Genomic DNA, 13,337 nt, shown 5'->3' with positions numbered 1-13,337 from the left:
CTTGGAGGTAGAAAACTTCAATATACAATTGAATAGTATATCCATACAAGAACTATGATATTTCTGTAAGTACTATAGTTGTGTGTTGAATTATTTGAATATTTAGATGCGTGACCATTCGTGTAAAAAACGATATCAAAACATTTTGTAGAGTCTGACCAACCATTCCGCAGTTTAGTGTAGTATGGGAATATCAAGTGGAGTATTTTGTGTGATGTAAATATCTTTCATATTGTGATCTGAAAAAGTCGCGCGGGTATCAGTCGTATCATACAAAGTAACTAGTTGACACAAACAAAATATTGAATGAAGATCGTCTGTTGTTTTCATAAGTCAAGAGAGTGAAAATTGTTTTTGTTACACTCAATTATTTTCCGCTACACTAGTGTAGTTTGTATCTAGAAAAAACGATACACTCCGACGACGTGATGTTGGTCAATATCGTTATGTAAAGAGTGAGTAAATCCTCTTCCATGTTGGTGTGATTCAAGTCGATAGCATGTTACACATGACCATCATTTGTATTGTGTGTGATATTGTGAAGATGATACCGCAACAACACAACAAGTAATATTTTGTATCGGGTGTTTGCGCTTTAGGAATAGCGGAGTGTGTGATATTTTGGATATGTGTGCTCGGTTGAAACTAGGGTTGTTCTTGGGTCTTGTGTCGGACAAATCAGAACTATGTCTAGAATTCAAGCATACGTCCAAGTAAGTTCTTTAGTGACTATGATTACATCTACTTTGACGAAAGGAAATGGATACCATACTAATGAACAAAAAGTGCAAACTGGTTTTACCAGATTTAGGTGTAGGATATCTTTTCGTTGATTTCTTTATCGGAGTGTGTTTTACAAATATTTCTAGTACACCTAACTATAGGACACATTTGGCAAACACCGTGCAAATTGTTTATGTGACGGCAACGACTTTGAGAGACTTGGTTTCGATCCTTTTTGTAAAAGATTGTCGGACATTGGGGGTTATACTTTTCTGTAATGATTGAGGTACGTGAACAAGTTTCCAATCAACTATTAATCGGACGTACGACTTTGGTTTAACAATTCGTAATATGTCTAAAATGCTTGCTGGTATCATAAGACACAAATCGAAATGCATATCAATCAAGACCTTTGCATGCTCTGAGTTTTGTGATGGCATTTATTTCGCCGATAGAAATGAACTTGTTTCAATAGTAACACGAAACGTGTTTATCATTTTCGGTGTTGGTTGTGTTCGTGATTTCTTTGTCGGTATGCACTCTACAAATAATTTCTGCATACTGAGTTGGGGTGCGTTTGGTGAATATCATACAAATTGTTACTGTGGTGGTAATGACTTTCAGCGGTTTGGTTTTTATGATTATAATTAGTTTAGAATATTCATATAATAATGTATGATCACTAACAACAATACAATCACATTTTGTAGATTTCAGTGTAGCACATATTTTGATTTTATCATTGCTGTGAGTTTTGTCTAGTAGAATAGGTTGCAGCCAGTAATGATATTCCAAATTGCTCTTGTGCTGATCAAGGTCTTAGAGTGTAACCTTGTAATTTTTTACATTGAGCAAGTACAACGACGAGTCACGAATTAAGTATTGTTCACCCGCTTCTACTGGTACTCGATACATAAAGTGATATTTTCACACTCCGTAAGGTAAGGATGTTTCAATTCGCTGTCACAAATTCCGACAATAAATCGTATCAATTGTTGGATTCAATAGTAACGATATTGTGATATACTAACTCCACACGTAGTCGTTTCAATTACTCGTTACGAATTGCGATAATAAAGCATTTTGTATCGGGTGTTCAATGTATGAATAATGGAATTATTACATCTTTAGCACCGGTTATCGCAACGATGGATTTTAATAATTGTACTGGTTGTTGAATGTAATAATACCGATATTGTTGTTTCATCTTTAGTCCTAATTATAGTAAACGATTGCATTTTTAAAGTATTTTCTGTTGTCTGCAATACAACGATTGTTTTGTACCAATCCGGAATAATTTCCCAATCAAGAACATTTCGCACATGTAAGTCTAGTTTTACAAATTGATGTTTTAATAACCATGGTAGTGAAAAGTTTGTTGCTGTCATAATAACCTTTACCAAAACACCGAGTCTAATTACCGTGAATAATTTAATAATCAAGTCATGGTCGAGCAGTACAAAATATACGTCATATGTCAAATCACTGTGTCAATCCTTAACTTTCAATGTAACACCGGCGTTTGATCGTAAGAAATGAATTCCTAATTACGTTGGTCAGACTTTCAAATGTCGTATATTCAAAACACATGTTAATCGCAAGTCGCGCGCCAAGTAGTAATTACTTCATCTTACAGTTGAATAAAAAATATGGGATATGGATACAACTGAGTTGGTATGTTTGTGGGTTGTAGTGATGCGTAGTCTTGTCTACTTTTCATACGGACACTTTTTGTTTTGGTTTGGTGAGTTACTACAAACGGATTGACTTACCAAGGTTTTTGTATTTTACTCTATTGTGCATGGCGAGATGTTAAAATGTTGAGTTGTCGTAGTGATAGTATTTCTGAAACTCTATTTTACAAACGGAAACGGAGTCGTGAATAATAGAGTTGTCAGTTTCAAGGATTGTTTCAAAGTATAATCTTGAAATGTGACTGGATCAAAGTTGGTAGTCATGATTGTCAATCTATTTCAATTCAGACTATGTCAAAGTCCAAATATTTCATTCTGGATTATCTTAGTTTACCTGTAGTACATCTGGCGAACGGATTTAAAGTTGACAAATTACCAAAATGATTGAATATTATCGGGTTAGATATAGTTGGTATTGATTCTATAGGCGTGAAAACAGCAGCGCGGAATGTGCGAATAATCCGATGCGGCCGAATGTTAGCGTCAGTAATATTCAGGTTACGTTTGATTCGATAGATCGTGTTAAAAGGATTTCTCAAAGGATTTGAGTTGTGTCGAATCAACACATTCAAATACGAATCAACTTGATTTGTGTATAGTGAGTTTCATTTCAAGTTGACAAATTGACACATTGATTGAATATTCTCATGATTTGTATCACGCAACTAAAGTCAACCACTCTTCCGAAGTGTCAAAACATATAGCGATCGCGTGCAAGTGCCAAATTGTTGGTTTTCGAATCACAGTCTGCGCCGGTTCTGTTATTCATTACTTATTATACTTGATAGTAAAAACCATCGACATATTAAACTGTAGCGATTGGGATGTAAGTAATGGCAAGACGCGAAAAATGGCTATGTCTTAGGTGTTATCTTGTGAGCGATCGTGGGGTTTGTAATATATTTCACACCTATTTGAAGTGTTAGTTTGTGAGCGTGGTTATTGTTGGTATTCGAATCGCCGTCTACGCCGGCTCTGTGACAAACTAATTACCAAAACATTACCATGCGTCAGATTTAGCAAACTATTTCACACCTTTTCGAACTGTTAGTTTGTGAGCGTGGTTATTGCTGATATTCGAATCACCGTCTACGCCGGCTGTGTGGCAAACTAATTACCAAGCGATTGATTCCTAGATTTAGCAAACTATTTCGCACTGACTGGACTAGTGTAATAATCGATACGGTAGTAGCACAAAACAACTACACGGGAAACAATTCAGCGCGCAGGTCATTCGAAATATAGGTCGCACACGCTGCGTAATCCTCTTGCAAAACAAGCCACGTTTCCGTCTGAGCGGTTATTGTTGGTGACTCGTACATATTCAACACCACGCGAGAGATGTCAATACCAACAACGTTAGCATGCGACCGATCCCTATCTCCGTAACGCTATCATGCCACCGATAGGGGCCGAAACACCACTTCATCACCCTATAACTGGAACGTTAGCATGTCGCCGCACGTATACCTAAAAACATTAGCATGCCACCCCCGGTTTTCACGTTAGCATGCCGCCGCCGCCTATACCCGAAAACGTTAGCGTGCGACCGATCCCTATCTCTGTAACGCTATCATGCGACCGGAGCCTATACCTGAAAATACGACTCACCAACGCCGCCTATACCTGAAAATACGACTCACCGCCGCGTCCATAAGAATAACGATATATCATTGTCGCACTCACCGTAAACGTTGGGATTCCCTCGAATACGAGAGCGCAGGTCATCGCCGCAGCCTATACTGAAAGGGTGGGGTCACCAACACGAGTTTTCAAGGTATATCATCGCCGCAGCCTATAGCCGAAAGGGTGGTATCATCACCGCGCCCATCCACCACATGGGGGGTCTAAAAGGGTGGGGTCATCACCCCGGGTTTTCAGGCAGGTCACCGCCGCACCCATAAGAACCCCTGCCACATCACGAGCGATCATACTAACTACTCGCGAGGCCAAAAAGGTTGAGAACCACTGCCTTAAATAAACACAATTTATTCAATTCCAAAACTAATCAAATTTAGCATGGCAGTACAGAACGATGCCGTGCCCCCTTTAGTCACTATCAGCATTAGGATTAGACTCAGTGCAACCTACCTTGAAATAATTTGATGTCCTGTTCAATGTTTTGTTTTTATTTTCAAACAAATTTGGGGAAATTTGTCAGAAATGTTAAAGACTCAAGAACTGGAATGCGGATTTAAACTTGGCGTAAGACATACCATACGTATACTATTAGATCACCGAAGGGCAACCTGGTGCTGTAGATGGGAATTTGTGCGGCATTCGACTACTAATTCAATTTGTATGTGTTGGCATCCGTCGACATGCAAATTGAAAATACGAATTCACTCCCAAATTTTTGAGAGATTTTAATTAATCTTGAAATTTTCTTCACGCTCCGCGCAATTCAACATAATTTAATTTTTCGATTTTAATAGTAGCGCCCTTCTCACTCTGAGCCGGAATCGGAATCGTGTGCTCCTCACGAAAGAAATTTGTTTATGGTACATTTGGGCGATTTTAATATATTTCCACTACCGATACAATCGACAATCCTGATCGGGGGTCAAGAAATAACAGCATGCAACCAAGTGACTAGTAATATTTGACCCACCCGAAGATGCATTATCATTTATAACTTGCCCTAAATTTTCATAAGCTCTCACTCAATGAACCCTACCGGTGTATCTGATCACATGGGCTAAGGGAGGATAAGTATTTGATAATAGTATGTGATACTGCTATACTATTAATTACGGAATTCATTCGTGAATCTGAAAAATTTTCGCGACAATATGCAATCCCATCATCTATTCATAACATAGCGACTCGAGATTTCGGTACGTACAAAAGGCTTTATTCCGGACGCCGGAGTTCACCGGCAATGGATATGGACAGATTAACATAGGTATTTCGCGTCCAGTTAGTGCATTACGGCTATGCCCTGGAATGCGGCCTTAGGTTACATGAGTAATCGAAATGGGCCGTGATCAATGCTCCCGCTAAGCTGCGAACGTGCGCAAATGCGCAGTGCTGACAGGGTCTCTGCGCACAGAAAATCTAAGTTGCGCACAGAAAATCCGAAGTGATGACCTTTTTTTAGTCGTTACGCACTGTTGTCCAAGAGTCTGCGCAGTGAGTTGGTGAGTATGTGCAGACTCATCAAAAATTAGAGGGAACATTGGCCTTGATTAGCAAAAAGGTTGCCTTCCTCTGTATTAGATGATGTGCTCTTTTTGACATGACGAAAAGTGTAGGAGGGTCAGGGGGCGCAATATTTTCGACCATCCCCAAGGGGGGCCCATGTCCAAAAAGGTTGAGAACCGCTGCTCTAGTTGCTACTAGGAACTATAGTCGGCGACATTGAAACCCAATTCCGAGAAGGCACAAAAGTGCACCCACTGAGTTCAGAGTGTTATGGACAAATGGACTGAAAACTAGATATTCACAGAAGCGAAAACGCCAGTACGAAACCGTTATATGCAGGATACAGAGAGAATATAATAGTTGCACAGAAGTATTAATCAAATATATGTAGTTGCGCTGCTGTATCAATTCTGACTCAAAAGGTTCCCGGCCCCCAGAGAAACCCGAATCGCGATTTAATAATATATGATGTTATTCAAATGTCCAGTCACCGTATTTCTTATGGCAATTCGGCTGTTTGCGATACAGGTGTTGCTGCAATTGAATCGGGTTCGTAATATAAAGTAATATTCTAATATATGCTTGATTATAAAGTATTCAATGAAAATCATGGATTATGAGCTAACATTTTGGTCCGGCCCGCGAGTGATCTGCAGGTTTGAATCCGTCCCGCGACGCATGTTGCGTTTGACATCTCGCTGACCTAGACGGAAAGATCTCTAAGTTAAATGACAATGTGCGAAAATTCGTAGGGCCCTAATGCATTCTGTGGACCCAGTTCTACCCTTACAAGTCAAGGAAAGGCTGGTAATTTGTGTGCTCGCTACTACCAAAGCGCCTATAGAAAGTATTATCAGCGCAACGTTTCTCTGTGACGCGATTGCACTTCGAAACACAAGATCATTGCTCATTGCCGCGACGCCAGCTGAGCACTCACTCTCGCCGCGAAGCCATCATTTGCTCCTTACCTACGCTCTCGTTTCGCCAGACAGCATTGTTGCGTCACTATGCCACTCCCCATAACAATGAAAAATTTGAGGCTGATTGTGGCGGTTCCAGAGCCACGAGCGAAATAAAATTTATATTTTCGTTATCAGTACAGCGGCAGCTTTCGATTGATACCCTTGTTATCAAATTTGATGCTCAGCAAGCCGGTCAAAAATTACCGTCAAATTGCCTTCAGCCAAATGGAAGGTGTGACGTAGACCAATTTCACTGATCCGTGTCGACACCTTATAGGACACTATTATTTCAGCAATTTCCGCATCGGACCCGGATCCGACAACTACACACTGCACGTATCCGGATTCTCCGGGAATGCAACGTACAATGCTCTCAGATATCACAACAATCGACAATTCTCAACGAAAGACGCAGATCACGATGGTCATCCGTCAGGGAATTGCGCTTCTTCGAAGGAAGGCGGCTGGTGGTATTGGAGATGCGCCAAAAGCCATCTGAATGGAAACTTCAACAAAACAGACAAGAAGGGGATTTGGTGGGGTAAGGATTCTGGTGATAGAGGTCTCGCCTCCCCTCACCTGCTGTACTACTCGGAGATGGAATTTTACAAAAGATGTGCTGCACACGAGAAATGGACTGTGAGTTGGATTTATGTGCTCGGTTTATTATGAATAGAAAAGTCCAAATCAGGTCGAAGCGACACAAAATCTTGCACTATAGCCTCGAAGGTGGACTCTGAGAAGAGATTCTACTACTTTGATTGTTTTGACGAATTCTGTTACAGGTTTTCCAGCGAAGAAAATATGGAAATGTGAATTTTTTCCGACGTTGGGATGATTACGTGAACGGATTCGGGGATTATAATGGGGATTTCTGGCTCGGTAGGATGGTTTCGATTTTAATTTGATTCCTTCGAGTTGTTCATTCGTTTATTATCCGAGTAATAAAGTCGCTTTTAACTTGATTCTGTGACGACTAAGATTTCCCATGACGTGAAGAATTTTCGCCTGGTAAAATAATTGATTCGAAACCAAACCAACGCCTTGTCATTTCACAACGTTTTTCTCCAGGGCTCGAGGCATTGCATCAAGCGACAAAGAAAGACGACATGTCATTGGAAATCAACATGATGGGCAAAGGCAAAAAATACCATTTGTGGCTTAAATACAGGTAAGCTTCATTCGAATGTATCGATTTATAGACAAATTTGAAATTGTTTACAAAGTAATTTTTTTGCAAACGGCATCGCCGTGGTGTTTTAGCGGCTGCATTGCGAGTAATGTTCGCACTAGTTTCCGCGAGTCTGCAAAAACTCCGTGCGCAGTTCCTAGGACAACTGTGAGCAGCATCCAGGACCAAAACCGCACTTGGTCACCCTCCACCAAAACGTATACAATCGAACTTGACACAAGTGTGTGCCGGCGGTCGGGGTGAAACCGGACATATCCAGCTTATCCAGTATGTAGTAAAATCCCGCAGTCCCAAACGGCTGTATCAGTTAAGATGCGACACACATCTCCTCGCCCATGTAAAGTCGATCTCATTTGCAAAACTCCAGTCAACAACTGCTTTTCCCGAGCTCAAATTTGTTTACAAATCGCATTGTTGTTTATCGCTTGCACTGTGAGCTGACTCGTCATTTCGCATTGTCAACGACTGGTTCTGTCGCACGCTTTTCCTCCATTATTCTTACCAAAATACTCGTTAAGGCAAGACAGATCGAGCGACATAATGTGACAAGTAGGCCTACTCTTAATACGTAATTGAACTGTTAGCATTATTATCGTCTGTTCTCAAGGTTTGTGTCATATTCAATAATTCAATCGCACTGATGAGCACAATCCTATTGTCCAGCAATTTCCGCATCGGCCCACGATCCGACAACTACAGACTGCACGTGTCCGGATTCTCCGGGAATGGATCCTTCGACGGTCTCGAATATAACAACAAGCGACAATTCTCAACGAAAGACGCAGACCACGATCGGGTTTCATGGAGGAATTGCGCTTCTGACCGCGAATCAGGCTGGTGGTATGGCCGTGGCTATGCGTGCGGCTACATCAATCTGAATGGGAGCTTCAACAAAACGGACGACAGGGGAATTTGGTGGTGGTGGTATGACGGAGAGGATTTCGTACGTCACTACCTTTGTTGCTCGGAGATGAAGATCTACAAAAGGCCGTGAAAAAAAAAACGGTAGCGACATCTCGCGGAATGAACTTTTTGCTTTGATTTGTTCTTTACGAGAGGGTCATTCAAACATTTTCGCGGCAAACTAGTAGAGCAGAATACAGGTCGTTCTCATCTCTATCATCACATAATATTATCTGGTAGAGAAATATAACATTAGGACAGTCTATATATAGCAGACCTGGGCAAAACACGGCCCGCGGAGCTACTCTGAGCGGCCCGCGAAATGTTTCTGGGAATTCAAAACATAAATTTTCTACTTTTCAATAAATTCTCTCAAAGTTGTTTCGACGGGTACTAAGGAAGAGAAAACTAGGCTACAAAGCAGAAAAGGAATGTCCAAATGTACGTTATCGTCTGCGCAGTGTGGGGATCACTCCATCAAAGGCAGTATTCTCGACTTTGAATGGTTGATCTGATTGTTTTCCTGCAAAAATGCAAATATTTTGCGAACATGATAGGGTTTAGCATCCACTAATTCAGGAATCTTATCCCATACTTGGCTGATTTAGTGCTGATATATTGTCTTATTTCTGCCAGGTATGATTCCACTTTTAGGGGCACACGTAAAGTCTTCGAGTAAATGATACTGCAATGAATGTAGTCTTGGAAGCAAAATGGAGATTGCAACATGATACGTTAGCTGAGACTCATCACGCTTCCCGGACTCTGTGTGCAGGAAATAGGAACCAACGGTTCAACAACGCTAACTTGTGATATTCATTATGAAGTAGAGTTTAGCCCTAACCCCTAGCCATCGGCCTGTACATTGGATTTATTATCGATGATAGCTAATACCGACAAGATAGCGTAATGGTGAAGCGTCCGGCTTCTTGATCGGTAGGTCGTGGGTTTTATCCCGGCCGGGTCAGATCAAAGACCTGATTAGTAACACTGGTATCCATGGCTTCCCTGCTAGGCGCGCATGCATTACTGGCATAGCATTGAGGGTGGCGCGAGACTTAATAGAAAGCCGTAAAGGCTATATCTGCACCTTTCTCGTCCAGTGGCATATGCACGTCATGCACTCATGGTATGCGTATGTGTATCATGAGTCGGTGTATATGCCGCAAAAACATCAAGGACAAAAATAAACTACGTCCTTTCCTTTCCTTTGCGGCTTACGTCCTCCTTCAGAAGGATTTGCCCGTCTCTGTGAAAAAAGGTCATCCCTTCATCCAAACACCCTGGGTTATAATTAGGGAGTCGAGCCAAAGCGATGTCCATTTTTGCCCACAAAATGAGACGCTATTACCAGTAATCGTCGATGAAATCCACTACCAGTAAGACTATTTATAGTAAACGCAGATCTAGCTAGTAGCTACTAAACACGATGATGGGATGTTTATCTAGACTCCTCCTCGCCTCGTGATCGGCATAGGCTGCGTCTTATAAAAAGCCTAGAGGTGGGCCGTGCTCAGGACCGTAACTGCCGCACCCCAAACCCCCCAATTGGGGGGGGGGCGAGATCGAAGGGGGCCCAAAATTATTTCGTGAATTAGGTTAGCATAAATTATAGAGTATTTTTTGAAAATTTATGCAACTTTTTCAAAATATTTTCGCGCTGGGCGTGATTTCAAGTTGCCAAATATCTTGATTATTGAGTACTCTTACCCCAAGAAAAAATACGAAAGATTTATAGAAATGGGCATATCGTCGGGTTACCATACGTCCCCTTTTAAGAGGATTTGTCCTCTTATAGCGTGCTCTGTCATGGGCGCGCGTTCTTCTTGGTCCGCGGCTCGATAAATCAAAGTAGACAAGTCAGCATTGCTCTTTTAATAAAACAACTAAAACATGACGATGCTCGTCCGACGGATACTAAAAGACGACTGCCTCGGACGGTGACTAAAAGCGACTGCATAAAAGAGTACAACACAACAAGACGTAGCAGTAACATAATCAGTCATCAGCGAGGGTAATTATGGGTTAATCATGGAGCGGTACGCTACAAGGGCCCCCCCGGTTGGTAAAAGCTTTAGGATATAATATGGACTCTACATCAGTCAACGATTTAACTACGACCGAAGGACCCTACCAGCATGACACGGTAGTGATTACAGATTAGGTTTCGAATACCAGTTCAATTCTAATATGTTCTAACGACTAATGAAAGTGAGATGGGCGTGGTGGTAAAGCTATAAACGACACAATTATTCGTTTAGCGATAATGATGCACTTTACAATGTGAAAGGCTCAAGACACGATTTATAGAACATACAGGAGATGAAGGAGCCTGTTGCGAAAAAATACAAGTGATGGCGGAAAAGTGAATGAGTAACACACTAAATATCCATTTTAAATACTGGTGACAACACAAAATTATTCAAGTGATGTGGAGTACGAATAATACGGCCGCTGGCCGACACAGAGTTCGTTCGCGAAATATCAGCTTGCGGTGGCGTCAATTCGTCGAGACACTCGGTGGGAAGTCTGCCAGGAATAAGCCTGTCGGTTGAGGCGTCATATGGACCTTTATTCGTTTGAATTGTGAAACATTTATGAGTGCGTTTCAAAACTTGATGTGGACCAGAATAAACCAGATCGAGTGATCTACGATGACCATCTATCCGCAAGAAAACGTGCGTGCAATTATTCAAATCGTTCGGGACATGAGATTTTTGATTCGAATGAAACCTAGTCGGCATCTCACCCACGGCTGAGAAAAAGCGTTTTAATTCACCGACGTAGTTGAAATCATTAGCGTTATTACCACTGGAAGAGGGATTGGCTAATAAATGAGGCAACACATTCAAGTGCAATACACATTACTGAGCTCTGATGGCGAAAAAGTATAGTTGATCGAGTAACGGCTGAAGAATGAGATTTTTTAGAATTGCGCGACTGCAAGCGCTGTCTAATCCTATACGGTACGCCGGTAGGTATGGGTTGCGAAAGCTTTTGCGCTTAAGAGACAACGTCATAAATTGCCAACCTAAGTCGAAGTTAGTACTATCATATGGCGTGATGACCAACCTTACCACAGTTTTTGGATATGTAACGTCTAGTCGCGACTGATCGCGTGGAATAACGATAAGCATTAGGCATGACATGCACAAGAAGTCATTAGAGTCAATTGAAAAACGATTAATAGACATGAAACAAATGAATACGCAGCTATTGCTACGAGAACGTCTATGAACATCACGGAGCGAAATTGTTCGACAAGTACACTGGCAATGGGTTACCGGAATCACTGTATTTCGATTGAACTTCGAGCGTTATTGGCACAGCACGTTGACATCGTTGCACGAATCAACTCTGTCGCTCTCCATATTTCGCAAGTCGTGTCGTTAAGGCCCGTGAAAAGTCTAGCAGATTCTCGGATCCGTGAGCGGGTAATGTAGAGCAGAAAGTCGAAACCGTATGCCACATAATGAGACGAATGGCGTTTTTCATCCGGAATAGGCCTATCAACGTGATAGGTTGGTTGCAAGTCGTCGCTCCACAAGATTAGGTGAAGGGTGATCTGCGTTTGAGCGCATTTCCCGCTGTTCCTGTCGACGTCGAGGTGACTCGATTCGGTTCATGGTCCCATCAGAAATAATGGTTCCGTCGGTTGCGTAAAGTTTCGTTCGGCTCATCTTTCGTTCTACATTGGGAATGCGTAGTGAGACAGCATAGCTGCTTCGATATCTACGTAGAAAAACGAGTATATCGGTGTCGGGCGATCGCGGATATGAAGTTGCGAAGAGAATTCAGTGTACGTAGTCGCTGTGCTAAGGCTCGGTCAAGTCGACGTCGCGCTGTGAATATGCGAGTCCGCAAGTGATGCAGGAAGTAGTACTTGGTGAAGCATTCAGCATGCAGATTTGAGTTGTTCTGGGGTCTTGAATGGACGAAGTGTCAGCGGGAAACTGACACAGATGTTGAGTGGCATCGAGTCGAAGCGTCGTACCAAAGCAAGTACGTGTAGAAAGGTCCGAATTCCATGTCGTTGAAATCCCGCATCCATGAAAACAAACTAACGATTCAAATGTAGCAGGTGCAAATCTCGTTTTCGCATCGTGAGTTCATCGCTTTCCATCATTGATGCTGGTCGAGTTTGTGGCATTACAGCAGTTCCGTCTACAGCGCTGCATTTCCAAACAGATAACGTCAGGTCTAAGTCGGCTGGCGAAATCACGTCGGCTAACGAAATCACGTCGGGGTCACCAAAATATAGCGTGCTCTGTCATGGGCGCGCGTTCTTCTTGGTCCGCGGCTCGATAAATCAAAGTAGACAAGTCAGCATTGCTCTTTTAATAAAACAACTAAAACATGACGATGCTCGTCCGACGGATACTAAAAGACGACTGCCTCGGACGGTGACTAAAAGCGACTGCATAAAAGAGTACAACACAACAAGACGTAGCAGTAACATAATCAGTCATCAGCGAGGGTAATTATGGGTTAATCATGGAGCGGTACGCTACACTCTTTTTTTACTTTTTTGAAAGTGTCCTCGGAGGACGCCCTTTTGTCCTCTTTTTTTAGATTTTGTCCTCTTATTTGAGAATTTTGGTCATATCTATGTAGCAAAATCCGACTGAGATGCCGTAAATCAGCACCTAAGTAACGCTCCAGCGGGTATTTCGGGAGCTGAGCGGAAAATTGACCTGTTTTCTTTTTTAGTCAACCACC

The 13,337-nt window shown here is 42.0% G+C and overlaps 2 protein-coding genes and 1 long non-coding RNA gene across 3 annotated transcripts in view; 2 read left to right on the top strand and 1 right to left on the bottom strand.

Moving 5' to 3' along the window:
* The window catches only part of LOC145451597 (microfibril-associated glycoprotein 4-like), a 30,628-nt gene extending 21,627 nt beyond the window's left edge, over window positions 1-9,001 (top strand). The window contains exons 4-6 of the mRNA XM_080329806.1: window positions 6,817-7,162; window positions 7,309-7,694; window positions 8,379-9,001. Of these exons, the coding sequence (XP_080185932.1) occupies window positions 6,817-7,162; window positions 7,309-7,431 (469 nt within the window). The 3' untranslated portion in view covers window positions 7,432-7,694; window positions 8,379-9,001. The remainder of the gene's footprint in view (window positions 1-6,816; window positions 7,163-7,308; window positions 7,695-8,378) is intronic.
* LOC145452744 (angiopoietin-related protein 7-like) lies at window positions 7,633-8,709 on the top strand. The gene is made up of 2 exons (XM_080330899.1): window positions 7,633-7,694; window positions 8,379-8,709. Exons 1-2 carry the CDS (start codon window positions 7,633-7,635, stop codon window positions 8,707-8,709), a joined length of 393 nt encoding a protein of 130 aa, XP_080187025.1.
* Window positions 9,002-10,455: 1,454 nt separating the features above from the next.
* LOC145451709 (uncharacterized) lies at window positions 10,456-13,126 on the bottom strand. Its single transcript, XR_013919007.1, has 2 exons — window positions 13,000-13,126; window positions 10,456-10,562 (listed from the first exon to the last, which is right to left on the bottom strand). It is a non-coding gene; the product is annotated as an uncharacterized LOC145451709 (long non-coding RNA).
* Between the last annotated feature and the right edge of the window lie 211 nt (window positions 13,127-13,337).

This window comes from Botryllus schlosseri, chromosome 12, assembly GCF_051294905.1.
Source record: "Botryllus schlosseri isolate E-star chromosome 12, Bs_hap1, whole genome shotgun sequence".
Classification (NCBI taxonomy): Eukaryota; Metazoa; Chordata; class Ascidiacea; order Stolidobranchia; family Styelidae; genus Botryllus; species Botryllus schlosseri.
This window is presented reverse-complemented; position numbering and strand designations above follow the sequence as displayed.

Excerpts from the sequence above, each read along its gene's own strand:
- LOC145452744 (XM_080330899.1), top strand. The coding sequence starts at position 7,633 with ATGTCATTGGAAATCAACATGATGGGCAAAGGCAAAAAATACCATTTG. Across the intron at positions 7,695-8,378 it reads CATTTGTGGCTTAAATACAG|CAATTTCCGCATCGGCCCAC; the intron begins GTAAGCTTCATT and ends CCTATTGTCCAG.